This window comes from Myotis yumanensis, unplaced genomic scaffold (assembly GCF_028538775.1).
Source record: "Myotis yumanensis isolate MYYU_CA2020_CCGP unplaced genomic scaffold, mMyoYum1.0.hap1 SCAF_1, whole genome shotgun sequence".
In the NCBI taxonomy this organism is placed as follows: Eukaryota; Metazoa; Chordata; class Mammalia; order Chiroptera; family Vespertilionidae; genus Myotis; species Myotis yumanensis.
In genome coordinates, this window is record NW_027223752.1 from 182,718,210 (window position 1) to 182,744,468 (window position 26,259).

At 40.8% G+C, this 26,259-nt stretch overlaps 1 protein-coding gene across 1 annotated transcript in view; it reads left to right on the top strand.

Moving 5' to 3' along the window:
* KLHL8 (kelch like family member 8) overlaps positions 1-15,636 on the top strand; it is a 48,674-nt gene extending 33,038 nt beyond the window's left edge. The window contains exons 5-10 of the mRNA XM_070393158.1: positions 1,067-1,210; positions 2,143-2,254; positions 8,367-8,535; positions 8,759-8,918; positions 11,372-11,573; positions 12,031-15,636. Coding sequence (XP_070249259.1) covers positions 1,067-1,210; positions 2,143-2,254; positions 8,367-8,535; positions 8,759-8,918; positions 11,372-11,573; positions 12,031-12,154 — 911 coding nt within the window. The 3' untranslated portion in view covers positions 12,155-15,636. The remainder of the gene's footprint in view (positions 1-1,066; positions 1,211-2,142; positions 2,255-8,366; positions 8,536-8,758; positions 8,919-11,371; positions 11,574-12,030) is intronic.
* The last annotated feature ends 10,623 nt before the right edge of the window (positions 15,637-26,259 follow it).

A 26,259-nucleotide genomic window follows, 5' to 3' on the forward strand; every position in this document is an offset into this window, starting at 1 on the left:
TATTAATGTAGGTAATGAAGAGCTGTAGAAAGAACTTTTAATTAGATTGCTCTGTTACAGTCCGAAAGCAAAAAGGCTTCTAAGTGATAAGAGAGGACAGGATCTTGCGGTAGTTGGGGGTCATCATAGCTGACGAGGGCCTGCACTCAGGCAGTGGCAGTGGAAATATAGAGGAAGAGGAAGGACATCTCAGGGAAGGAAGAGGGGTAGGTAAGAGAGGAAGCCAGATCCTTTTGAGCATGTTGGGTTTGGGTGCCCATAGGACATCAAGTGGAAATATGGCTTAGAAATATAAATTGGAAGGCATTATCATACAGATGGAATTTAAAATAGAGAAATACACTTTATGCGTGAGCATGACATATGTGAGAAGTAGGCTAAGGATAAAACATGGAAAACATAGGAAAGAAATGATTAGACACAAAAGGAGACTTTGATATTAGGGAAACTAAGAGAGTTAAGGAGTTTCTCAAAAACAGAGTGATCGGTGTTGCAGTTGTGTTCAGTAAGAAATTAACAAGAGCTCACTGGATCTTGTTAGGACCTTAGCAAGAGCAATTTTACATAGTGGGTGAGGATCTAAACCAGTGATGGCGAACCTATGACATGCATGTCAGAGGTGACACGCGAACTCATTTTTTTGGTTGATTTTTCTTTGTTGAATGGCATTTAAATATATAAAATAAATATCAAAAATATAAGTCTTTGTTTTACTATGGTTGCAAATATCAAAAAATTTCTATATGTGACACGGCACCAGAGTTAAGTTAGGGTTTTTCAAAATGCTGACACACCGAGCTCAAAAGGTTCGCCATCACTGATCTAAACCATATTGTAATGGGATGTTGGGAAGTGGGGGTGGCTAATGTATCCTATTCTTTGAGAAATTCAAATGAGGAAAAACAAAAAAGAAAATTAGATTTCTAGTAACGTAGTAACATTGAATGCTACCCACTTTCTTTGCCAGTAATCAAAATTTTGACTTCCTAATTATTTTTTCCCATACTAATTTTTTAAAAATTAGGGAACTGTGATTTTGACTTCTATTTTGTGGCTTTACCTTTAGGTGTGCTGTTTTGTGTGGGTGGTCGAGGTGGATCTGGTGACCCTTTTCGCAGTATTGAATGCTATTCTATCAACAAAAACAGTTGGTTCTTTGGACCAGAAATGAATAGTCGAAGGCGACACGTGGGTGTAATCTCGGTGGAAGGTGTGTTCATTCTTGTCTTAAGTCACATCACATGATCATAAATGCTCTTTTAAACTATTTAAACTTTGATCATTCTTTCTATAAGAAAATTTCTAAATGATAAAATATGTTTTAATATATTTTGGTGGTATTTACTTGCTTTATGCCCATTGATGCTCAGTGTACAATCTCTTGCATATAGTTGCTTTACAGGAAATGAGTATCCAGGAGAAAGGGGGTTAAAATAAACTGTTGTGAATTATATTTGCAAAAGAATCAAACTAAAGAAAAATGTTTCTTGAACCCAAATAATAAACACATACCAGCTTTTTTCTATACCCATCTAATTATTATTGAAATTAGATTTTTTTTTTTACTGGTTACTGAAAATGATTAATTGTAGAAAACCATGGATAAATTGTTAGATTTTTAAAAAATCACTTTTATTCTGATTATAAGCATGTAAATTTTTTTAGAAAATATGAAAACATTTTAATAAGAATCATCTGTAACCCAAACACCCCAAAACTATCACAGTTAACATTTTGATATATAATCTTTCCAATTTTTTGTGTACTTTTATTTCATTTAGAAAAAGTTTGATCATATTGTATTGTTTTATATTTTCTTTATGTAACATAAGAGCATTTTTTCATTTTATAAAACATTCTTTAAAAGCATGATTTCATCTACTAAATAATAAAAAGTTGGGAAACCTGAGGGATAGTGCTTGAACATTTAAATAACTTCATGTGGAACAGCACATTCCAGGCATTTTATTTAGTAGAAGCTCACATTTATTTCCATTTAACTACAAAAGTGACATTGACCATAATGTTGAACAGAAGAATACTTGTGGAAAATTATTATTCTCTTCTATTATATGTTGATTATACATGTAAATAACTGTCAGTTTATTTGGAATCAAATGAAAATACTTCTCTGTCTGGCAGGTAAAGTGTATGCTGTGGGTGGACATGATGGAAATGAGCATTTAGGTAGCATGGAGATGTTTGACCCTCTCAATAATAAATGGATGATGAAGGCATCAATGAACACAAAGAGGTAGGTCAGCACAGTTGGTTGTCACAACTTGGGTTGGGGGCAGGGAGGTTGGGGGAGTTGCTGCTGGCATCTTGTTGGGAGAGGCCAACGATGCTGCTAAAGATCCTGTAAATGCACAGGAACGTCTCCCACAACACAGATTATCTGGCCCCAAAAGCCAGGGGTGCTGAGGCAGAGAAGACCTGCTGTGTGCTCATCACCCAAATCCCGTAATGTTGACATCTTAAACCATCACAGGGCAGTGATTGAAACCAGGAAATGAACATCAATACAAAACTGTTCACTAATCTGTAGGCCTTATTCAACTTTTGCCTATTTTTTCACATATTTTTGTGCTTCTCATGGTTTTTCTTTTCTAATTGTATCGGTTAATAATCTAATACATTGTGAATAGAAACAGAGATAGGTGTTTTTGCCTTGTTTCTGATCTTAATGGAAATGTCCTGGTGTTTCCCTATTTAGGAGAATGGTTTTAGGACTAAGCTATATGTATTTTAACATGATAAAATACCCCACAATTTCTATTCATTATTTTTAATCATTATAAGTATTAATAGTTAAAATCTTCATCTACAGTAAATTAAAATATATGTTGATAAGTGGATCACTTTAAAGGGGAGGAAGATTTTTTAGTAACATGACTTAGTAAATGTTGACTAGCCCATTCAGAATTTTTTAAAAGACTCGAAAACCAAATTTTTAGATATTCTAAAGTGGAAGGATAGCTAATATGTGACAAAATCAGGATTCAAAAATGTAGTAGACCAAACATACTCTAGATATAGAGGCAAACCTTAAAAATATTAAAATTAGAGTTATAGGTTAAACCTGCTTGACGTGTTTTAAAAAAATCAATTACACCAGTACAACATAGTGAGAAGTCAGGTTTGTGATTTTGTTTCATATGGAAAAAGTACCTGAACCAATCTAAAGGAACAGCTCTAAAAAAAAAAAAAAGGGGGGGGGGGAAAGAAAGGAAAAAAGCAAATATAATATAGTTTCCTACATTAAGAGAATTGAAGCCTTTGGATCAATGGAGATTGCATATAGTTGTACTGTTCTTTATGCTGATTTGTCCATATCTATAGCTGTGGTTTCAAAAAGTAGGCTATGTAGTATCAATTAGGGTGTGGGAATACAAAATGAGACTCTATTATTTTAATTTAATAATTTTAAATTTATTTTGAGTGGATGTTCTATAGTGAACATCACCTGTAGAGTAATATATGTTTTTACTTTGAAAATAATTATGGTATACTAGAGGCCCGGTGCACAAAATTTGTGCACGGGTAGGGTCCCTAGGCTTGGCCTGCGATCAGGACCCATCTTCCCCAGCTGCCGGCAGCCGGCCCCGCCCCCTGCCACTATTGCAGGTTGCCCTCTGTGTGTGGGGTGACTGGCAGGGTGATCGGGGTCCCACTTGCTCACACCCACCTTGGTCTGGCACCACCCACATCCGCCGCCACTCCCCCTCCACTCCCCAGTTCCGTGTTTCCTATATGGCGATCGGAGCCTGTTGGCCGGGGGAGGGACTGAGAGGTTGGCTGGCAGGCCCTGATCAGGCGATCAGGGCCTGTGGGCTGGGGACAGCTCCTGCGTTGAGCATCTGCCCCCTGGTGGTCAGTGTATGTCATAGCAACCAGTCATTCTGCTGTGCAGTCTTTTATGTTTTTATATATATAGATAGGGGTGCACAAAAATTGTTGGAAATGTAACTACAGACTAGTAGGTTAGTAAGAGTTCTGAAAACTGTCATATAAAACATTGTTGAAGGGTTTTGGTCTGGAAACATGAGCACTTAAGAGAATATCTAGATATTTAAAGAGATGTATGGTGCTTTAGAAGGAAGGAATGAATATTTATTTATAGATCAATATAATAGTAATGGAGCATACTATATATAATACCTCCCAGTGACTGGAATTATGTATGTATATGTCAGAAAAGTAACATATTTTTACAGCTTGAATTGGATTGCTTATTCTTTTTCTTTTTTAAATTTAAAATTCAGCAAACAGGGTGAGGATTTCAAAAACAGCTTAACACTGTATATAAACCTAGATACTACAGTAATTCTGCCTCTTTGTTTCAGAATGAAAATGGGATAAAGGAAAGAAAAAGGGCTATCTGAATAAGTATTCAACAGACAAAACCTAACTTCAGACATTATGGCTTGTATAATTTGTAAACTGTACCAGCATTTGCTTTTTACCAAAACAAGAAATTTTAAGTTAAATTGCACATGGGATACATTGCCAACTAATTTTCTATTATCTATCAATTTAACATGAAGTGTTTTTTTTAAAAAATATATTTTATTGATTTTTTACAGAGAAGAAGGAAGAGGGACAGAGAGTTAGAAACATCAATGAGAAAGATTGATCAGCTGCCTCCTGCACGCCCCCTACTGGGGATGTGCCCGCAACCAAGGTACATGCCCTTGACCGGAATCGAACCTGGGACCCTTGAGTCCGCAGGCCGACGCTCTATCCACTGAGCCAAACCAGTTCGGCAACATGAAGTGTTTTTAACTGAATATTTTGCATGTGTTATAAGTATAAAAGATAAGTATAAAAAATAACTGTTAAAGAGTTATTTTTAAAGGAGATTTTTAGCCTTTTTCTTCTCATGAGGAGAAAGAATTCTAGGGAAGAAAGCTGACCTTAAAATATGCTATTATCTCCCACTTGTCTACAAGTGGCATTTTAATACTTTAAGGGTTTCATTTATGCTATGTGCTAACTACAAATAATATTTAAATTGTAGTGCATTAATTAAAATAAGGGAGTTGGCTAGTTTTTAGCCAAGAATTGAGTGAAACTTCTCTAGCATGATAGCAGTTGAATTTCTTTAATCTTTTAAAATATGCCCTGAGCACTTTACAATAGCTATCCAACTATAAAAATAATAGAACTGCAGTTATTTTGTCATATTATTTGCTAACAATTTGTATTCCCTCAAATCATTTTTTCAGTGTGCATTTCAAGATCATAGTCACATATAAAATATCTGGGTTTCTTTACTTTTCCCCTCTTCTTTTTCGTCTTTCCACTAACATGGACACTGGTATTGGTTTAACCTGTGGTTTTATTGAAACTCTTCATCCTAACAGAGCATATCCAGGGGTTGATTTATTTATTCCACAAACACCAGTTAAGTGACCATTGTACAACATACCAAGTGCTGAAGATACAGCAGTATATAAGGCAGCCAAAGGCCCCACTTCCATAGAGCTTACACTCTAGAAGGGAAAATACTACAAATAAAGACATGATTACAAGGGTAGTAGTAATGTGAGCACAGGAAAAGTAAAGGGTGCTGGAGAATGGAAAAGATCTTAATGAAGTCCCATTTAACCTAAGGTCTGAAGGGATAGAATAATTTAGCCTAGTTTAAGTGGTGGTGGGTGGAAAGAGATGAAGAATCTTCGAAAATTTAGAGGTGAAGTAGCGCAGAGAGCATGAAAGGTGTCAAGTATGGGTGAGAGATCAAAGGGATAGTGTCAAGAAATAAGGCTGAAACAGTAGGCAAAGAAAGGGCCTTTCAGGTTTGCCAAAATTTACTTTATCTAGTGGGCTTTGAAATACACACACACACACACACACACACACACACACACGTGCACAAATGCGATTTTTAATAGCAAGGGGACAATAGAATCACATTTTTCATCTCTAAGATCCCCTGCATATGAAATGGAGAAGGAATTTGAGAAGGATCAGAGTGAAAGTGAAAATAGTCTGGGAGACCAAAAGGATTATTGTAATGTTTCAGCCAAGAAATAATGGTGGCTAGGACTTAAGTAGTAGAAGGTGGAATAGAGAAAAGAAAACATATTTGAGAGGTAGTTCAGAAATATGAATTAGGTGGAATAGAGAAAAGAAAACATATTTGAGAGGTAGTTCAGAAATATGAATTAGGCTTGGGAGCTAGAAAGAAGACTAAGGCAGAGGCAAGAATGGTTCCTGGCCGAGCCGGTTTGGCTCAGTGGATAGAGCGTCGGCCTGCAGACTCAAGGGTCCCAGGTTCGATTCCGGTCAAGGGCATGTACCTTGGTTACGGGCACATCCCCAGTGGGGGGCATGCAGGAGGCAGCTGATCGATCTCTCTCATTGATGTTTCTAACTCTCTGTCCCTCTTCCTTCTTCTCTGTAAAAAATCAATAAAATATATTAAAAAAAAAAAAAGAATGGTTCCTGCTTAAGCATCTGATATGTATAGTGATGTGATTTTCTGCATTAGGCAAAACAAGATAGTGAACAGAATGAAATTTTTGTTTGTCTTGTGATAGGCCTGTTAGTTTTCAATTTCTGTGTATTACAAACTTAGCCGTACAAAACAACACTCATTTATTGGCTCACAGTTCCATGGGTCAGATATCCAGCAGGTTTGACTGGGTTTTCCACTTAGGGTCTTATGAGGCCAAAATCAAGGTATAGGCGGGGCTAGGCTCTTATCTGGAGGCTCTGGGGGAGAAACTGTTTCCAAGGTCACTTAGGTTATTATTATTATTATTATTATTATTTTGGTCACTTAGGTTATTGATAGAATTCTGTTCCTTGTGATTGTAGGACTGACTTTCTCATTTTTACTGGCCATTGGCCAGGGCTTACCCTCAGCTCCTAGAGACCACTCTCAGGTTTTTTCTAAGTGTTCCCCTCTATTGTCAAACAAGCAGTGACATACAGAATTGCCCTCATTCTTTAACTTTCTGACTTGTATTCTGCTACCAGCTGTATTTTATAAGTCATTGCTTTATACTCAAAAGAGTTTAATATGACAAAATGAATGACTACATTATTCTTAAGAATTCTTTCCTTCAATACTCTTTTGGTAAACTTAGAGTTAGAAACTCAGTAGAACAGCTGCTCTCACCAGTAACAATAGCTAATACATAGCACTAAATATGGGTCAGTCACTGTTCTTAGTGCTTTACCTAAGCACTGTCTCAAATGGGGTACAGATGAAGAAGCAAGGTGGTAGAGATTTATAAGATACACTAATTTATCCAAAATACATACCAAGTCTGTGACATAATAGTTTTAGATTGCTGCAATGTGTTTTTAAAGAAGTTTATGTAATCTTTTTATTTTTTTAAAATACATTTTTATTGATTTCAGAGAGGAAGGGAGAGGGAGAGAGAGAAACATCAATGATGAGAGAGAATCATCAATCTGCTGCCTCCTGCACAGCCCCTACTGGGGTTCTAGCCCATAACCCAGGCATGTGCCCTGACCAGAAATCGATCCCATGGCCTTTTGGTTCATGGGTTGATGCTCAACCACTGAGCTGCACTGGCCAGGCTATGTAATCTTTTTCTGATCATCGTTACTATGAATTAGTTGTTTTTTAAAAATATATTTTTATTGATTTCAGAGAGGAAGGGAGAGAGAAAGAGAGATAGAAATATCAACAATGAGAGAGAATCATCAACTGACTGCCTTCTGCACACCCCCTACTAGGCATCGAGTCTGCAACCTGGGCATATACCCCGACTGGAATCGAACCCTGGCCTTCTGGCTTATAGGTCATTGCTCAACTACCTGAGCCACACATACCAGGCTGCGAATTAGTTTTTAACATAGGCTAAGTCTCTTACTTTCCAAAAAGAGAAATAAATGCCCTACATAAGTAAAGCAATGTGATAAAAAGGATGTAATATAAAAGTTGATGTCTTTTAAGTGTGATATAATGAAACCCTGCAACAAAATGTGCTCTGCTGATTATATTAATTTAATCATTGACTTCTTTGACTTCTTACCTTCATAGTAAACCATTTGTCAGTTCATCATAAGTCAGTTTACTTATTGAATGTTTTGGACTACATTTAATGTATTTTGTTGGGTTTTAACTTTATTACTTCATATGAGTTTAAAGTAATCCATGTAGGCTGTGCATTATAAAACTCCAGAGGGCACTGCTTACATAGACTTGCAACCCTGTAGCCATCTATTGAGAAGCTTCGATAAATCTAAATATAATTGGGTGGGGGGTGCAACACATTGAAGTTTAACATGATGAATGACTTGTATTAGCACAATTTTTCTTTTATTTGCTACCTGTTTTCTGAAAACAAACCCAGAGGCTAAAATTTGTTTTATTGTCTTTGCAGGCGAGGAATTGCCTTAGCCTCCTTAGGAGGCCCAATTTATGCAATTGGAGGGCTAGATGACAACACTTGCTTCAACTACGTGGAGAGATATGACATAGAATGTGATCAATGGAGTACAGTAGCACCAATGATTACTCCCCGTGGAGGAGTTGGCTCTGTGGCTCTAGTAGTAAGTTATATGGCAACTTGCTCATTGGACTGCATTACATCATATCCCTAACCAAATAAGGAATGATCTGGGATATTCATATCTTCAGTATGCATATATTGATCATACACCATATTATTTCATGAAATGCTGCTTTCTTTCAAGATTCTGATTTACTATTAGGATAATGTATAAATCAGTTAGAAAACTAATGTGATATGTTTTTTATTTCCTCTTTACGTAGAACCATGTTTATGCAGTAGGTGGCAATGACGGAGTAGCTTCTCTATCTAGTGTGGAGAGGTATGATCCACATCTGGATAAGTGGATAGAACTTAAAGAGATGGGTCAACGAAGAGCAGGCAATGGAGTCAGTGATCTCCATGGTTGTTTATATGTTGTTGGTGAGTGGATAGTATTTCTCTGGTCTAATTTATTACAGGTTATACAATAATCTTGTGTGTATGTGTGTGTGTGTGTGTGTGTGTGTGTATGTATATATATATATATATATGTATAATATGCAAATAAACTGGGCAGCAGAACGACCAGTCACTATGATGCACACTGACCACCAGGGGGCAAACGCTCAACACAGGACTGCCCCCAGCCTTCAGACCCCTCACCCGATGGGAGCCAGCAGGCCAACCTCTCAGTCCCTCCCCTTGGCTGGCAGGCTCCGATCATCCGATGGGGAATGGGGAACCAGGGGTGGGTGGCGGTGGATGTGGGCAGCTCCAGGCCAAGGCGGGTGCAAGCGAGTGGGGCCCTGATTGCCCCACACACAGAGCACAACTGGCATCAGTGGCAGGAGGCAGGGCCAGCTGCCAGCAGCGGGGGAAAATGGGCCCTGATCGCAGGCCAGGCCTAAGGACCCTACCCATACAATTTCATGTGCCAGGCCTCTAGTGTATATATATATATATATATATATAGCTGATATGCAAAGTGTCCCCTTGGGAGTTTGACTGGGAGACCGGGAGTTCAATCACTCACTATGATGTGTGCTGACCACCAGGGGGTGGCACAGAACAAAGGAAGGCCCCGATTGGCTCTGATTGCCAGCCAGGCCTAGGAACCCTATCCATGCACGAATTTCATGAACCGGGCATCTAGTAGTGTTATAAAACAACATAACACAAATTATTTGCATTTAGGTTCAAGTGGAATCAGTCCTAAGGTTTACTTTTGAATTCTTAGGGTTCACATTCATGCTTTGTTGTCTACATCTTCCTCGTTCATGTTTAAAACTTCTAACTCCATATTTTTACTAGGAGTAGCAAGTATATCTAAAGTAAGAAGTTACATTTAAATAAGATATATTTTTTTTCATCTAATGACACAAATTGAATGAATGTGCTTTGCAAAAATCTTTAAAGATCTAAGACATGTTTTCTCATCCCAAGAGAATTATGTTGACTAAGCAAACCAATAGTTATTTCATATGCATAATAGGTATTGGCTTCTTCTTAATTGCTTTTTTGACTTACTGAATTGTAGAATTGGAAGGAACCATAGGACAGTGCTTTCTCAAACTTTAATATGCATGTGAATAGTATGGAGATATTGTTAGACTGCAAAGGCGGGGCCCAGATTCTGTATTTCTAACAGTTCCCAAATGATAATTGATGCTACTTCTGGTCTACTCCCTTCCAGTACTAAGGTTTTAAAGGGCCAAGAGATGGGAGTAATAATGCCTATCTTTTAGAATTCTTTTTAAGAATTAGAGGCAATATATATTAAACATCTCAAATCTGGTACTTTGTAGTTACCCAATAAATAGGTGGCTATATTAGGATTAGTAAACCCTTCCTCTACAGAGGAAGAAAAGAGTTCAGAGAGCTAGTCACTGCATGCATCATTGCATCCTCTTTTCCTCTGCTTTGAAATTTTTATTTTAAAATATATATTTTTATTTATTTCAGAGAGGAAGGAAGAGGGAGAGAGAGATAGAAACATCAATGCTGAGAGCAAATAATTGATCTGCCTCCTGCATGCCCCCCTACTGGGGATGGAGCCCGCAGCCCGGGCATGTATCCTCACTAGGAATCAAACCCAGGACCTCTTGGTCCAAGGGTCAATGCTTAATCCACTGAGATACACCAGCTGGGCGAGACACATTTATTTTTAAGGAGAGAGCACTGTTAAAATAACAGTCTTCGTCTAACCCTCAGAAACATTATAAGTAATATTTTCAGAATGATCTATAGCAAACATGCCAAACTCAAAAGCTAACACAGGCCAAATAAACGAGGCATGCGGCCCGTGGGTTGTGAGTTTGACATGCTTGACCTAGAGTATGTGGCATGAAGATGTAGTTTGGGCAAAAACTGGTAAGAATTCAGTCATAGTTTACCATATCTAATTATTATGGCAATTATGGTATTAAGTAGTTGGAAAACTTTAACTTATATCTAAATGAGTCAAATGACTTAGTATAGTTTATTCTCTTCTCAAGCCCTGTTACTATTCAAAATATAATGCACATGTGTACACACAGAAGGGAATCCCGGTGCTGCCTTGCTTGCCCCTAGCAAGCTAAGGGAAAATTATATAAATGTCTGTGTGTTTTTTTGCTTTTATGTTCTCTGCTTAGATACAGGGACTCCAGTTTTTCTTACTTTAAGATTTTCAATCCTAGTATTAAGGTAAAATACAATTTCATTTATCATGAATTATAGAAAATATGTCTTAACAGAAGTTGGGAGTGGTAATAGATTTTGAGATGAATTTTTTTCTGATTTTCTCTGTTTCCTAAAATGTTTTTAAAAGATTTGTTTTGTAGAAGCTATTGAATTAAGACTTAGCAGTAATTTCTATGAAATTTAATGCTTTTAAAATTTTTTCCTTCATATAGGTGGTTTTGATGATAATTCTCCTCTGAGTTCGGTTGAGCGGTATGACCCTCGAAGCAACAAGTGGGATTATGTAGCAGCACTTACCACTCCCAGGGGTGGAGTGGGGATCGCAACAGTGATGGGCAAAATCTTTGCAGTTGGTGGTCATAATGGCAATGCATACTTAAATACAGTGGAAGCATTTGATCCAGTGCTGAATAGGTAACTTTGTTTTCTCTACACTTTAATGGGATCTTCCAGTAACTGATTACTTCATGGTGCTAAAATGCTGCCACATGGGTTAATATAAAGCATTTGGGATATCTTGTCTCCCTTAGGAGGCTTGGTGTCTTTCAAAACCAGTCCCATGATAGGCAGTTTTGAATAAAGTAAATCATGCTTTCTTTTAAGATAACATTCTTTCGCCCTAGCCAGTTTGGCTCAGTGGATAGAGCATTGACCTGCGGACTGAAGGATCCCGGGTTCAGTTCTGGTCAAGGGCACATGCCTGGGTTGTGGGCTCGATCCCAAGTGGGGGGCGTGCAGGAGGCAGCCAATCAATGATTCTCTGTCATCATTGATGTTTCTATCTCTCTCTCCTTCTTTCTTCCTCTCTAAAATCAATAAAAATGTATTTTTTTAAAAAAAAAATAACATTCTTTCTCCTCTCTCATTTCAGGTGGGAGCTTGTTGGATCTGTGTCTCATTGCAGAGCCGGAGCAGGTGTAGCTGTGTGTGCCTGTTTAACTAGCCAAATTCGAGATGTAGGTCATGGATCCAATAATGTGGTTGACTGCATGTGATTTGAGTTCCAGTCATCAACAATTTCATCATATCTGATAGTCAGGAAAAATGACCAGGATTTTGTATGACCCTCTTTGAACAGTTTTAACTACTGCTAGAGTCTTAATGAAATGTAAACTGTTGTATTGTGACTAAGTGCAACTTTTGGGATAGTAGCTAAAGAATTATTAGTAATAACGTTAAATTTGATACTTCCCACTCTAGCAAATAATTGAGTAGGGAAGACATTCTAACCTGAAACCATACCTTCCCTGAAAAATGTTTAAAGTAGTGCCAAATGTTGAAATCCCTATTTAAAAAAGTGTGGACGAATCAAAATGTAAGTCATTTGCTGAGTTTACTTTTTTTTTTTTTTTTTTGGCCTAAAGGTATTAACCTTAGGCAGTGGGCTTTTCCTAGAGGGGAGATTACACTCTGTTCATCAACACCAGGACATCAGGACACGGAAGAGACCTTTTTTTTTTTTTTTTAATTCTTTATTAGTTAAGGTATTACAAATGTGTCCTTATCCCCCCATTAACCCACACACACACATACTCATGTTCTCATCCCCCTGTTGTCCATGTCCATTGGTTTGGCTTATATGCATGCATACAAGTCCTGGAAGAGACCTTTTGAAGAGCAGTTCTACTAGGTGCTGATGAATTTATGCCTTGCTTTTTTTCAGGGTGTTGATTTCCCAATTTTTTTGAATATTTACAGAAGTAGAAACAAATGTTTGATCTCTGCATGCCACTTGGCTCAAAGCTTATAGGAGTATTGGAAGATCTTAATTTCAGTTTGAATTGTCAGGACACCAAAGACCTAGTGAACTGATTCCATCTGAATGAATGTATACTTTTATTTTTTCATCTCATACAAAAAAAGAAATTTCTTCATAATAAGCAAAAATTGAACCAGAGTAAATACTAGAGGAAGGCTTTCGAGTTGATGTTATTCTAGTGCCCAGTCAATAGACCTTAAGAAAGAATGGCATCGCTATGTGACTCCCCAATGAGGGAGCCTGAGAATATGTTCAACACTCTTTTTTGATTTAATCATTTGATTTTGAACTTTCTATTTTGCTGTTTGCCACCATCCTGGTGTTTGTAACTGTACAGAATCTGGATTAATTTATTATCAGAAAATGAATGCATTTTTATATATATCCTATATAGACAGTAGTTAACTGATTAGTTCAAGTCCATCATTACCAATAAAAGATATTGTTGGTTAAAAACAGAGAAAGATTGAAACTACATTTTTTTTCTGTTTTATTTAATTCCCTTCGGTATATTTATTTAACTTTAATTGGAAATATTTCTGTACATTAATTTGAGCCAGGATATTCTTACACCTACTAATTTAACAGGTCTTCATGGTTTAAACCAGAATTGTAAAATGGCCTATTCATTATATGTATATATTTTTATAAATGTATATGAGAAATATTTTTTATTTTAATGCAGTTTGGTACTTTTCTTCTAGGATCTCCAAAAGTCATGCCTTAGAATTCAGTATAATTCACTGCTGATCAGTCATCTGGTTCACAAGGAAGCAGGGCAGTAAGAACCCTAACCCCATCTAGCCACCCCTGAAGTTCATTGCCTAGTAGCTTTGTCGGTCCTCATTAAAAGGCAACCTGGCCCTAGCTGGTTAGAGTGTCCGCCTGCAGACCAAAGGATCACGGGTTCAATTCCTGGTCAGGGGCACATATCTGGGTTATAGGTTTGCTCCCCAGCCCTGGTTGATATGTCTCTCTCACTTTGATGCTTCTCTCTCTCTCTACCCTCACCCCACCCCCATCCTTTTTACTCTCTCTGAAAAATCAGTGGAAAAATGTCTTCGGGTGAAGATTTAAAAAAAAAAAAATGGCAACTAAGGCTTGTCAGTGCAGTAGATCAAAAAAGCCACATAACAAAGCCATTGCCTATTGGGTATAATGAACGCCCCCCCCCCCCCCCAAAAAAAAAAATTGTAAGAGGACACAGGCTAGCAGAAGAAGTCTTTCATGAAGCAGATTTAAAAGTTCCCAAATTATTCTGTTTTTTCCTATCAGTCTATGGGCAAGTTCACATGTCATTGCTGGATCTGAACCAGTGTTCTCTTATACAACTACTAGAGGCCTGGTGCACCAATTCGTGCACGGGTGGGGTTCCTCGGCCAGGCAGCTGGCGATCAGGGCCATCTTGCCCAGTCAGGATCGCCAGGCGGCCAGGGAGAGGGACTGTGGGAGGTTGGCTGGCCTGGGCCACAGGAGGTTGGCTGTGGGAGCACACTTACCACCAGGGAGCAGCTCCTGCATTGAGCTTCTGCCCCCTGATGTTCAGTGCATATCATAGTGACCGGTCATACGGTCACTTAAGCTTTTATATATAGAGATAACCATATTTCATTCAGTCCCCCAAATGTTGAACTCTACAGCACTTACTATCTCAAAACCTGACTTCCACAGCATTTCTCATATAATGGTGTTCTTGCAGTTCTTGTAGTTGGTTTTGTGGATTGTCTAGCTATGGTTACTGGTATGTTGGTTTTGTTTATTTTGTGGTGAAGGGGATTTGATCTTATTCCTAAGATTATTTCAAATGTTTTTTTCTCGAACAATTCTACCTTTGTCATATGTATAGAGAATAAGGAACATAAAGATGTTACATTTCCAATTCTGTTTTTTATTAAACAGTAGTCACCTAACATACTAAGTTGGTACCCCAGGTAGCCATAAAATATGAACTATTCATGAGAGAAGTCAGGTGAAGTGCAGGGGACATGTGGCTGTCTGTTCCATTGTGTATGGCAGTCAGCATAGCCTTGAAGGACCTGACCATTGTCCAAAAAAATAAATAGTGGAATCAACATACACAGTCTCTTTAATTAAACATGAGATATGAAGTGAGGATCAGGCTGAAGGAATCATGGAGTTGAAAGATGATTATATTCATAGGTATAAAAAGATGAAATATTCAAAGATGACTCCTTAATTATGAGGCCTGTTACTTTAACCTCAGATGTTAATAGCGCCTACCAAAAAGTGATATAAAATAGAGCTAAATTTTGAAATTGTAAGTGGGAAACAGTGAAAATTTGCATATTATTTCTTCAAGATATGTTTCTAGTCATTAAAACCACTGCTTTACTATATTGCACTGCCACTTTAAGAACAAATTACTTGATATTGTTTTTGACTAAATTCACTCTATTCTGTGTAACTAATTATTTTTTAAATGTTTGAATAAATTTTGTATTCCCTCTAAGGAGTATTATTCATTGTTTTAGTTCCCAAATGTATTTTGAACTTAAAATGCTGTTAAATGCTTAGTAAAGAGATGGTTGAAGCTGCATAAACTACTCTTACAAATGGTAAATGTGAAAATTTTTTTTTGTTCTTTTGTTTGCTATTTGTTATATGGTAGAGAATGCATTTAGAATCTAATTCATGTATTATCAGTTAAGAATGTTTTCTGTGATTTCTCATCAGACTTTTAAAGAATTATTATTGGGATGTCACTGGCTCTGTCTCTTTTTTCCCCCTTTATGTGGAGTTGTAAGGGGCAATCTACACTAATAAAAGAGAAACATGGTAATTAGTGTACGACCGCTACCCTTTTCATTGGCTAATCAGTGAATATATACAAAGTAACTGTCAGCCAAGATGGCGGCCGGCAGCCAGGCAGCTGATGCGAACAGGGAGGCTTGCTTCCTTTCCCCGCCTGCCTCTGAGCTTCAGTTGGAAACATAGTAACACTTACAGAAGATAAACAAAAGCCCAGAAACCTCCTGTCAGTCAGCAGGGATCTCAGAGCTGGAGTCGCAACATTGTTTCGAATACAGAAAACAAAGGCCAGAAACCTGCTTTCAGCCGAGCCTCAGAGAGAAAGCCGGCTCTCAGCTCCAGTGACAGCCACAGAAGGTAAATAAATGCCAGAATAAAAAAAAAAGAAAAAAAGGAGAGGTTTGGAGCTCCAGTCGCCCGCCAGCCTGAAAACGGCCCTCAGCCCCTCACCCAGACTGGCCAGGCACCCCAGTGGGGACCCCCACCCTGAAGCAACAAGATGGCGGCTAATTTGCATACTGAAGGCAGGCGGCAACAGGCAAGGCTGTCTGCGGTCTGGGACCCGGATCTGTGACCCTGCCGGGCGGGATCAGCAGAGCCGCGAGGCCTCCCGGCACCGGGATCAGCGTGACAGGGGGCAGCGCCCAAACCCCCTGATCGCTCTGCAGCTCTGTGTGTGACAGGGGGCAGCACCCCAACCCCCCCCCCCCCCACGGGCCCTGCTCTATGTGAGACGGGGTAGAGCCATACCTCCCCATCGGCCCTGCCCTGAGTGTGACAGTGGCGGCGCCCCAACCTCCTGATCGGCCCTGCCCTGTGTGTGACAGGGTGTGGCGCCCCAACTCCCCTGATGGTCCCTGCTCTGTGTGTGACAGGGTACGGAGCCCCAACCCCCCTGATGGTCCCTGCTCTGTGTGTGACAGGGGGCAGCGCCCCAACCCCCTGATCGGCCCTGCTCTGTGCATGACAGGGGGTGGCACCACAACCTCCCCATCGACCCTGCCTTGAGTGTGACGGGGCAGTGCCCCAACCCCCCAATCGGCCCTACCCTGAACGTGACTAGGGGTGGCATCGCAACCTCCCCATCCGCCCTGCTCTGTGCATGACAGGGGGCGGCGCCCCAACTCCCCAATCGGCCCTGCTCTGAGCCCGACCAGGGGCTGCACCTAGGGATTGGGCCTGCCCTCTGCCACCCGGGAGCAGGCCTAAGCCAGCAGGTCATTATTTCCTGAGGGGTCCCAGACTGCGAGAGGGCACAGGCCAGGCTGAGGGACCCCCTCTCCCCCCACTCCCCCCAGTGCACAAATTTTTGTGCACCGGGCCTCTAGTCTACACTAATAAAAGAGAAACATGGTAATTGGCGTACAACCGCTACCCTTCCCATTGGCTAATCAGCGTATCCTTATGCAAATTAACTGTCAGCCAAGATGGCGGCCAGCAGCCAGGCAGCTGGAAGCTAACAGGAGGTTTGCTTGCTGTGGACTTCAACGTTCCCCGCCTGCCTCTGAGCTTCAGTTGGAAACATAGTAACATTTATAGAAGATAAACAAAACTCCAGAAAGCTCCTGTCAGTCAGCCGGGATCTCAGAGCTGGAGTCGCAACATTGTTTCGAATACAGAAAACAAAGGCCAGAAACCTGCTTTCAGCCGAGCCTCAGAGAGAAAGCCGGCTCTCAGCTCCAGTGACAGCCACAGAAGGTAAATAAATGCCAGAATAAAAAAAAAAAGAAAAAAAGGAGAGGTTTGGAGCTTCAGTCGCCCGCCAGCCTGAAAACGGCCCTCAGCCCCTCACCCAGACTGGCCAGGCACCCCAGTGGGGACCCCACCCTGAAGCAACAAGATGGCGGCTAATTTGCATACTATACTGAAGGCAGGCGGCAGCAGGCAAGGCTGTCTGCGGTCTGGGACCCGGATCTGTGACCCTGCCGGGCGGGATCAGCGGAGCCTCGAGGCTTCCCGGCACCGGGATCAGCGTGACAAGGGGCCACGCCCAAACGCCCTGATTGTCCTGCGGCTCTGTGTGTGACAGGGGGCGGGGCCACAACCCCCTGATCAGCCCTGCGGCTCTGTGGGTGATAGAGGGCAGCGCCCCAACCCCGATTGCCCTGCGGCTCTGTGTGTGACAGTGGTGGCACCCCAACCCCCCCACGGGCCCTGCTCTATGTGAGACGGGGTAGAGCCATACCTCCCCATCGGCCCTGCCCTGAGTGTGACAGGGTGTGGTGCCTCAACTACCCGCCCCCCCCGACAGGCCCTGCTCTGTATGTGACAGGGGGCGGTGCCCCAGCTCCCCTATTGGCCCTACTCTGTGCGTGACAGGGAGGAGCTCCTCAACCCCCTGATTGGCCCTGCTCTGTGCATGACAGGGGGCAGCTCCCCAACCCCCTGATCAGCCCTGCTCTGTGCATGACAGGGGGGAGCTCCCAAAACCCCTGATTGACCCTGCTCTGTGCATGACAAGGGGAAGCTCCCCAAACCCCTGATGGGCCCTGCTCTGTGTGTGACAGAGTACGGAGCCCCAAGCCCCGATGGTCCCTGCTCTGTGTGTGACAGGGGGCAGCACCTCAACCCCCTGATCGGCCCTGCTCTGTGCATGGCAGGGGGCAGCGCCCCAACCCCCTGATCGGCCCTGCTCTGTGCGTGGCAGGGGGCAGCGCCCCAACCCCCTGATCGGCCCTGCTCTGTGCGTGGCAGGGGGTGGCGCCGCAACTTCCCTATCGACCCTGCCTTGAGTGTGACAGAGGGCGGTGCCCCAACCCCCCAATCGGCCCTACCCTGAGCATGACTAGGGGTGGCATCACAACCTCCCAATCCGCCCTGCTCTGTGCATGACAGGGGGCGGTGCCCCAACTCCCCAATCGGCCCTGCTCTGAGCCCGACCAGGGGCTGCACCTAGGGATTGGGCCTGCCCTCTGCCACCCGGGAGCAGGCCTAAGCCAGCAGGTCGTTATCTCCCCAGGGGTCCCAGACTGCGAGAGGGCACAGGATGGGCTGAGGGACCCCCTCTCCCCCCCGAGTGCACAAATTTTTGTGCACCGGGCCTCTAGTAAAACTTATAAGCTCTAGCCAGTGTAGCTCAGTGGTAAGAGCGCCGGTCCATGTACAAAAGGGTCTTGGGTTCGATTTCCAGTCAGGGCCCATACTTGGGTTTCAGGTTCAATCCTCGGCCCCGGTCATGGTGAATGCAAGAGACAACCAATCGATATGTCTCTCACATCGATATCTCTCTCTCTCTCTGTCTCTTTATCTCTCCCCCACCCTCACTCCCTTCCATTCTCTCTAAAAATCAATAGAAAAAAATATCCTTGGGTGAGGATTAACAGAAAAAAACCTTCAATTTAGTATTTTCTTAAAACCATATAAAAATTTGTGTGGCAATACTCCAGAGCAAATAAAAATAATAAATTATGTACACTATAAAGTAGTGAGATAAAACAGTTGGAGTCATATCAGTGTTATTTATGGATTAAATATATTGCATGTATCTATTATGAATATAACTTTCTATAAGGTCGATATAACTTTGCTTCTCATTGTTTGATTCCTTTTATAGAATCTTAGAAAAAACTAGAGGTCCAGCACACAAAATTTGTGCACTGGGGGTGGAGGTCCCTCAGCCCAGCCTGCACCCCCTCGGGGGATGTCCGCCTGCCGGCTTAGGTCTAATCCCCCTCAGGCGTAGGCCAGCAGTCAGACATCCCTCTTGCAGTCCAGGGCTCTTGCAGTCCAGGACCCACCCGCTCCTTACCATCTGCCTGCAGCGGAGGTGGGAGAGGCTCCCGCCACCGCCGCTGCGCTCGCCAGCTGGAGCCTGGCTTCTGGTTAAGCAGTGCTCCCCCTGTGGGAGCGCACTGACCACCAGGGAGTAGCTCCCGTGTTGAGCATCTGCCCCCTGGTGGTTAGTGCGTGTCATAGCGATTGGTCGTTCTGCCGTCCGGTCAGTTTGCATATTAGGGTTTTACTACATAGGATGGTGTAATTATTCTCCATCTCTCAAATACAAATCAATTTAGTAGGTTGGCTGTAATATTTTTCTCATAAAAAGGACCACTCTGTTTAACTGAAAATAGGAAGATTTTTGTTACCCTTACAAAAGTTTAAGGTAACTGATGTAAGTGGTTTTACTAACCCTAGTGACTGATTAAGCAATTCTCTCCACAGTTGCAGACTTGTACTATATAGAAATGAGATTCTTTATGTATTAAGATAATGTTGCCCTTCTGACTAGTAACCTTGTGAAGCTATAATTTTGTTGCTTTGTTTTGTTTTGTTTTTTAGCTATGTGCCATTGCTAAAAACTTTTCTGAAACTCCTCTTTGAAAAAATAGCCTGAAGAGTCCATTTATAAGTCATCTAAGAGAACTGGTCTCATGATAGTCCTATGTTAATTTTGAGCAGGGTTTTAACTTGATTATTGCTATGTGTACTTTATTTATCAGACTTGGTTCAAAATATTTTATGCTTATCACAGGTGAAATCTATCCTCAAAGAATGTTTTCCTCCCCTGGGAAAAATTATTTTTTTAAACAGTTTTAGTGGAAGATTACTAAAATTACCCTAAGCGATAGAAACTTCAAAGAAGGAAGTATATAGCTTATATGAAGGGAAACCTTATTTGAATGTAAAAATTCTGATGGTTTTTGTTGAGTGTCTTAGTGATTTTTTAACAAATCACTATACCATTATCTTAATGGTTGAGCCTAAATTCACTCTACCTGAACAAATTCTTTAGAATATAAGGGATTACTAAAAAGAAGAAGAATATAAGGGATTTCTTACACTTAAATAATAGTCATGGGAAGTATTAATAAGTATAATTTTTAAGTGTGTAGTCTGTACCAGTCTCTTTATAATAACGTTTTAAATATTATAATGTTACTTAATCTCACAATAATTCTGCATTTTACAGTTAAAAAATAGATTCAAAGATGTTGAGTAGTTAAAAATCCACAACTAATCAGTGGTTGACTAATCAATTTATGGCTGAAAATATGTTTTTAGTGATTTTTAGAGAGAGGGATAGAAAGATAGAAACATTGATGAGAGAGATTCAGCTGTCTCCTGCACGCCCCCTACTGGGGGATCAAGACCACAACCCAGGTATGTGCTCTGACTGGGAATTGACCGGTGACCTCTTGGTTCCTAGGTCGATGCTCTACCCCTGAGCCATACCAGCTGAGGACCAACTACCCCTTTTTTCACAATGTAGTATATATATACATTTAAGGGAAGATGGCTTTCTTTTTCACAGTTTCTTTGTTTTCACAGTTTCTTCTTAGCAGTATAAAAGTATTTCTGGTCACTGTATTTCTTCTTTTTTTGGTCACTTTTATTGAGATGTTATTGATATATAACATTATATTAGTTTCAGGTATACAGCGTAATGTTTCAATATATGTGTATATTGTGAAGTGATCACAGCAATAAGTCTAGTTAAACCTCCATCACCACCCATAGCAACCTTCAAACATAAAATGTATTATTAACTGTAGTCCCAGTGCTGTACATTTTACTTCTTTCACCCATTTCACCCACTCCCTACATCTGCCTCTGGTAGCCACTGTCATTGTCTTTCTATATGTATATTTGGTACATATATAAAAATATATGCAATATGGAAGTTATCAAGTATACTAAAAAAAAACCCTATATACCCACTCCCTAAGTGAGAGAACATTTCTTTTAGGATTGACACTACATTAAGTGTTCCTTCTCAATTCCAATTCCCAGCCTACCCTTCTCCCTGAGAGGTAAATATCCCGAATCAATCATTCCTTTGCATTTTCCTTTTGTTTTTGTACGTATATCCCTAAGCAGCCTAATGTTTACTTTTGTTGGTGAGCTTTTTAAAAGATAGTATACCGTTATATAGTCTTATATAATTTGATCTTTTCATTCAACAGATTCATTTTTGTTATCCCCACCCCCCAACTTTGCTCTTGCCCTCCCCTGCTGGCCTGGTTGCCCCTAACTGCCCTCCCCTCCCGGCCTGGTTGCCCCTAACCAATTCTGCCTAGGCCCCCGCCACTATTGCTTTTGTCCAGAAGTACATCCGGAAGGATGTCCGGTCTAATTAGCATATAACCCTTTTATTAGTATAGATTGTTAAATACTAACCCTTTTATTAGTATAGATTGTTAAATACTAACCCTTTTATTAGTATAGATTGTTAAATACTATACTATAGTCTCTCTTTATTCTTCGGAAATCTCTCCCAGTTAACTACTTCCATTTGTAGGTGATGGAATGTCCAAGGAATCCACTTCGAATGTTGGCTCTGCTTGGAGCATGGTCTTTTCCTTCACTTCAACCCAGAATTCAGACTTTTGATCCTTGTTTTTTTATATTCCAGTCCCAGCAGTAGTTTTCATTGTAGAAGTTATCTGAAGACTGTCCTATGCTTTATTGTAGTGGTGTATAACCAGGTTCGAGTTTCTCCAGGAACAGTATACAGGATGCATTTAAGTAATATATTAAACTGAGAGGCATTCTCTCAAATTAGTTCATATGATTTTATTTTTAGACAACCTACATGGCATCTTTTTCCTTAAAAACAATGCCTCCGCTTAAGGCAAAAATAAATGAAGAGCTCAAGACCCCACCCGTCCCGTTTGTGGTGCCCTGGTGTGTGGATGGAAAGCATGAGAGGCTTTGCTCTTGCTGTTTCTGTTCTTTACGTTTCCCTTTGATTTCGTGTCATCTTTGATGTGCTTCCTGTTCGCTGCTTTTGTGAAGCTAGTTTCCTGCAAATGATGGTTCATGACAATATCAACACCAGTGATGACTGTGCTTTCGGTACCTTCGTCCTTGGGGCCTTCGGTGGAGGCATTTCCACCAATGACCGTCATCAATGTTACCCTCTGTCCTACTGACCATCTCCTCCACCTCCAGGCACAGCCCACGTGTAATGACCCAGATCCGGTAGCTATGGAAGAACATCTCTTTTGACTGATGAGGTCCTGGTAGATGGTCTTGATGGCAGCTGGGAGGAGATGAGGGCGATGCTAGTGTAAGTGTCGCTTAGGGGTAAAGCTTCAATTTATGTTGCATATAGTTTTCCTTTTTGCTTTTATGAAAGGAAAAACATATGAAACATTCATATTTCATATGTTCAAGAGTTTTTTTAGAGTATATACCTAGAAGTAGAGTTGGTTTATGTGCCTGGTCAGCTTTATATCAGTTTTATAAGTAATGCAAAGATTTTCCAAAATGGTGTGCCAGTTTACAATGTTTTATCATTTACTTGCTATTGTAGATCTGATTCTTGCCAATCTGGTAGGTATAAAGTGATATTTTATTGTGGTTTTAACTTGTTTTTTCCTTAATGGTTGAACCTATTTCCATGATTATTACTCCTGTTTCTCTTGTGAAATACTTCTTGATGTCTTTTGTCCATTTTTCTGTTGTTTGTTTTTTTCTTTTTTTTTGTATATAGTTGAGTTCTTCATTATAATATACTAATATTTCCATTTATTTTTATTGCACATATCTTTGTCCAGTTTGTGGCTTGTTGATTATCTTTTTTTTGTAAGAAAAGTTAATTTTAACATATTCAAATGTAATTCTTTTTTTGTCTTAAGAAATTTCTTACTGTCTTTTCTAAAAGTCAGAAAGTTATAAATAGAATCTGTGCTCCAGCAATTCTTACCTCAGTATATACTCAATAGCAATGCATGCACCTATGCATCAGTCATAGTACTAACTCAGATTTCCCTCAATATAAAAAACTAGAGGACCAGTGCACAAAATTCATGCCTGGGGGGGGGGGTCCCTCAGCCCAGCCTGCACCCTCTCCAATCCGGGACCCCTCAGGGGATGACTGACTGCTGGTTTAGGCCTGATCTTGGGGATTGGGCCTAAACCGGCAGTCGGACATCCCTCTCGCAATCCAAGACTGCTGGCTCCTAACCACTTGCCTGCCTGCCTGCCTGGTTGCCCTTAACTGCCCTCCCCTGCTGGCCTGGTTGCCCCTAACTGCCCTCCCCTCCCGGCCTGGTTGCCCCTAACCAATTCTGCCTAGGCCCCCGCCACTATTGCTTTTGTCCAGAAGTACATCCGGAAGGATGTCCAGTCTAATTAGCATATAACCCTTTTATTAGTATAGATTGTTAAATACTATGCAACCAGGAACAGGAAGTATTGCTACACAAAATATGGAGGAACCTCACAAATGTAATATTGAGCAAAATAACCCAGAAATACAAGTAGTTCCTTATGAGTGAATCAATTTATACAAAGCTTATAAAACGAACAAAACTAATCCAATATATTAGAACATTTTGGAGATGGTTAACTTTGGGGAGGAGAGAAAGGACTGGTTAGGAATCAGAGTGCTTCTGCCGGAAGCAGGTAACATTTTTTCTTCGATGGGTGGGGATTATACAGTGCTTATTTTGTGATATCTCAATGAGCTCTATGTTATTCAATAAAACACAGAGACACAAAAAACGTCAGAAAGTCATATAAGTCTTTAGTCCACCTGGAATTGATTGGTGTAAGTGTGAGATAGGAAAAATATAATTTAATTATATAGATAAATCAATTTTATTCCTACTATTTAGTGACTAATTCATCCTTTCCTCAGGGACTTACCTAGATAGCCAATTTCCACACAAGTAAACATCTGTTTGGGGACTTTCTGTTCTGTTCCATTGGTCAACTTGTCTAACGAAGGGGTAATTAATTGCTATAACGTGATTAAAGGTCTTGAAACCTGGAAGAGCAAGTCTTCCCTCCTTATTTTTCTTAAGGAGTGATCTCGATTCTTTGCTCTTTCTTTAAATATTAGAATTAGTTTATCAATTTCTTTGAGGAAAGAGTAACTTCAGGAGATTTAAAAAAAATACACACCAAATAAATTCACACTTAACATATAGATTATCTAGAGCGACAGCTATGCAATATTGAATCTTGAGACCACCAAGATGGCGGCATAGGTAAACACCAGAGACTGCTGCCGCAAACAACCACTTCAAAAATACAACTAAAAGATGGAACGGACATCACCCAGAACCACAGGAGGGCTGGCTGAGGAGAGACTCTTCAACTAGAAGGAAAGACAACAGCATACCAAGGCTGAGAGGAGGTGCAGTGTGGAAAATTTAAAGGTTCGGAGGTGCGCGCGCAAAGCGGGCTGGTGGCTGAGGGCGCGGTTGTCATTTTCAATCAGAAGGGAGTCTCAGACTCTGAGCTCCAGATCCGGGCGAGTCTCTAGGGACTCAGACTCAAACGGGAGAAGCTGGATTGTCTGGCATCAGTTGAAACGTGAGGGCAGCTTTCTCTCCGAGGTTTGCAGCGGTTGCCGGGGTTCTGAGAAGCAGAGCCTCTGGGAACAGGATTGAGAGCAGCCATAACTGCTCCCTCCGCCCACCCTGTTGATCCCCTGTGACCCGCCCCGCCCAAGCCCTGCGCAGAGCCATTTGCCGGATCCCCTCAGGCAAAGGCTAGATTAGCACCTCCCCAGAGGACAGAAGTTTTCCCACAGCTGATTCTCACAGCCAGTCGGCCTGATGGTCAAATCCCTCTAGTATTAACTACAACAATCAAGGCTTAACTAGAACAAGACTGCGCACAAAGACCACAAGGGGGTCCACCAAGAAAGCATAAAAAATGCGGAGACAAAAAAAATGACAGAAATGGAGGATATAGAGCTAAAAAACGCAATTTTGAGGGCTTGCAATAAACTTGAGGAAAGCCTCACGAAAACTAATGAGACTCTCGATGCTATGATAAAGAACCAACTAGAAATTAAGCATACACGGACTGAAATAAAGAATATTATACCCAATAGCAGACCAGAGGAGCGCAAGAATCAAGCCAAAGATTTGAAATGCGAAGAAGCAAAAAACACCCAACCGGAAAAGCAAAATGAAAAAAGAATCCGAAAATACGAAGATAGTGTAAGGAGCCTCTGGGACAGCTTCAAGCGCACTAATATCAGAATTATAGGGGTGCCAGAAGATGAGAGACAGCAAGATATTGAAAACCTATTTGAAGAAATAATGGCAGAAAACTTCCCCCACCTGGTGAAAGAAATGGACTTACAGGTCCAAGAAGTGCAGAGAACCCCAAACAAAAGGAATCCAAAGAGGACCACACCAAGACACGTCATAATTAAAATGCCAAGAGCAAAAGACAAAGAGAGAATCTTAAAAGCAGCAAGAGAAAGAGACTCAATTACCTACAAGGGAATACCCATACGACTGTCAGCTGATTTCTCAACAGAAACTTTGCAGGCCAGAAGGGAATGGCAAGAAATATTCAAAGTGCTGAATACCAAGAACCTACAACCAAGATTACTTTATCCAGCAAAGCTATCATTCAGAATTGAAGGTCAGATAAAGAGCTTCACAGATAAGGAAAAGCTAAAGGAGTTCATCACCGCCAAACCAGTATTATATGAAATGCTGAAAGGTATCCTTTAAGAAGAGGAAGAAGAAAAAGGTAAAGATACAAATTGTGAACAACAAACATGCATCTATCAACAAGTGAATCTAAGAATCAAGTGAATAAATAATCTGATGTACAGAATGAACTGGTGATTATAATGAATCAGGGACATAGAAAGGGAAT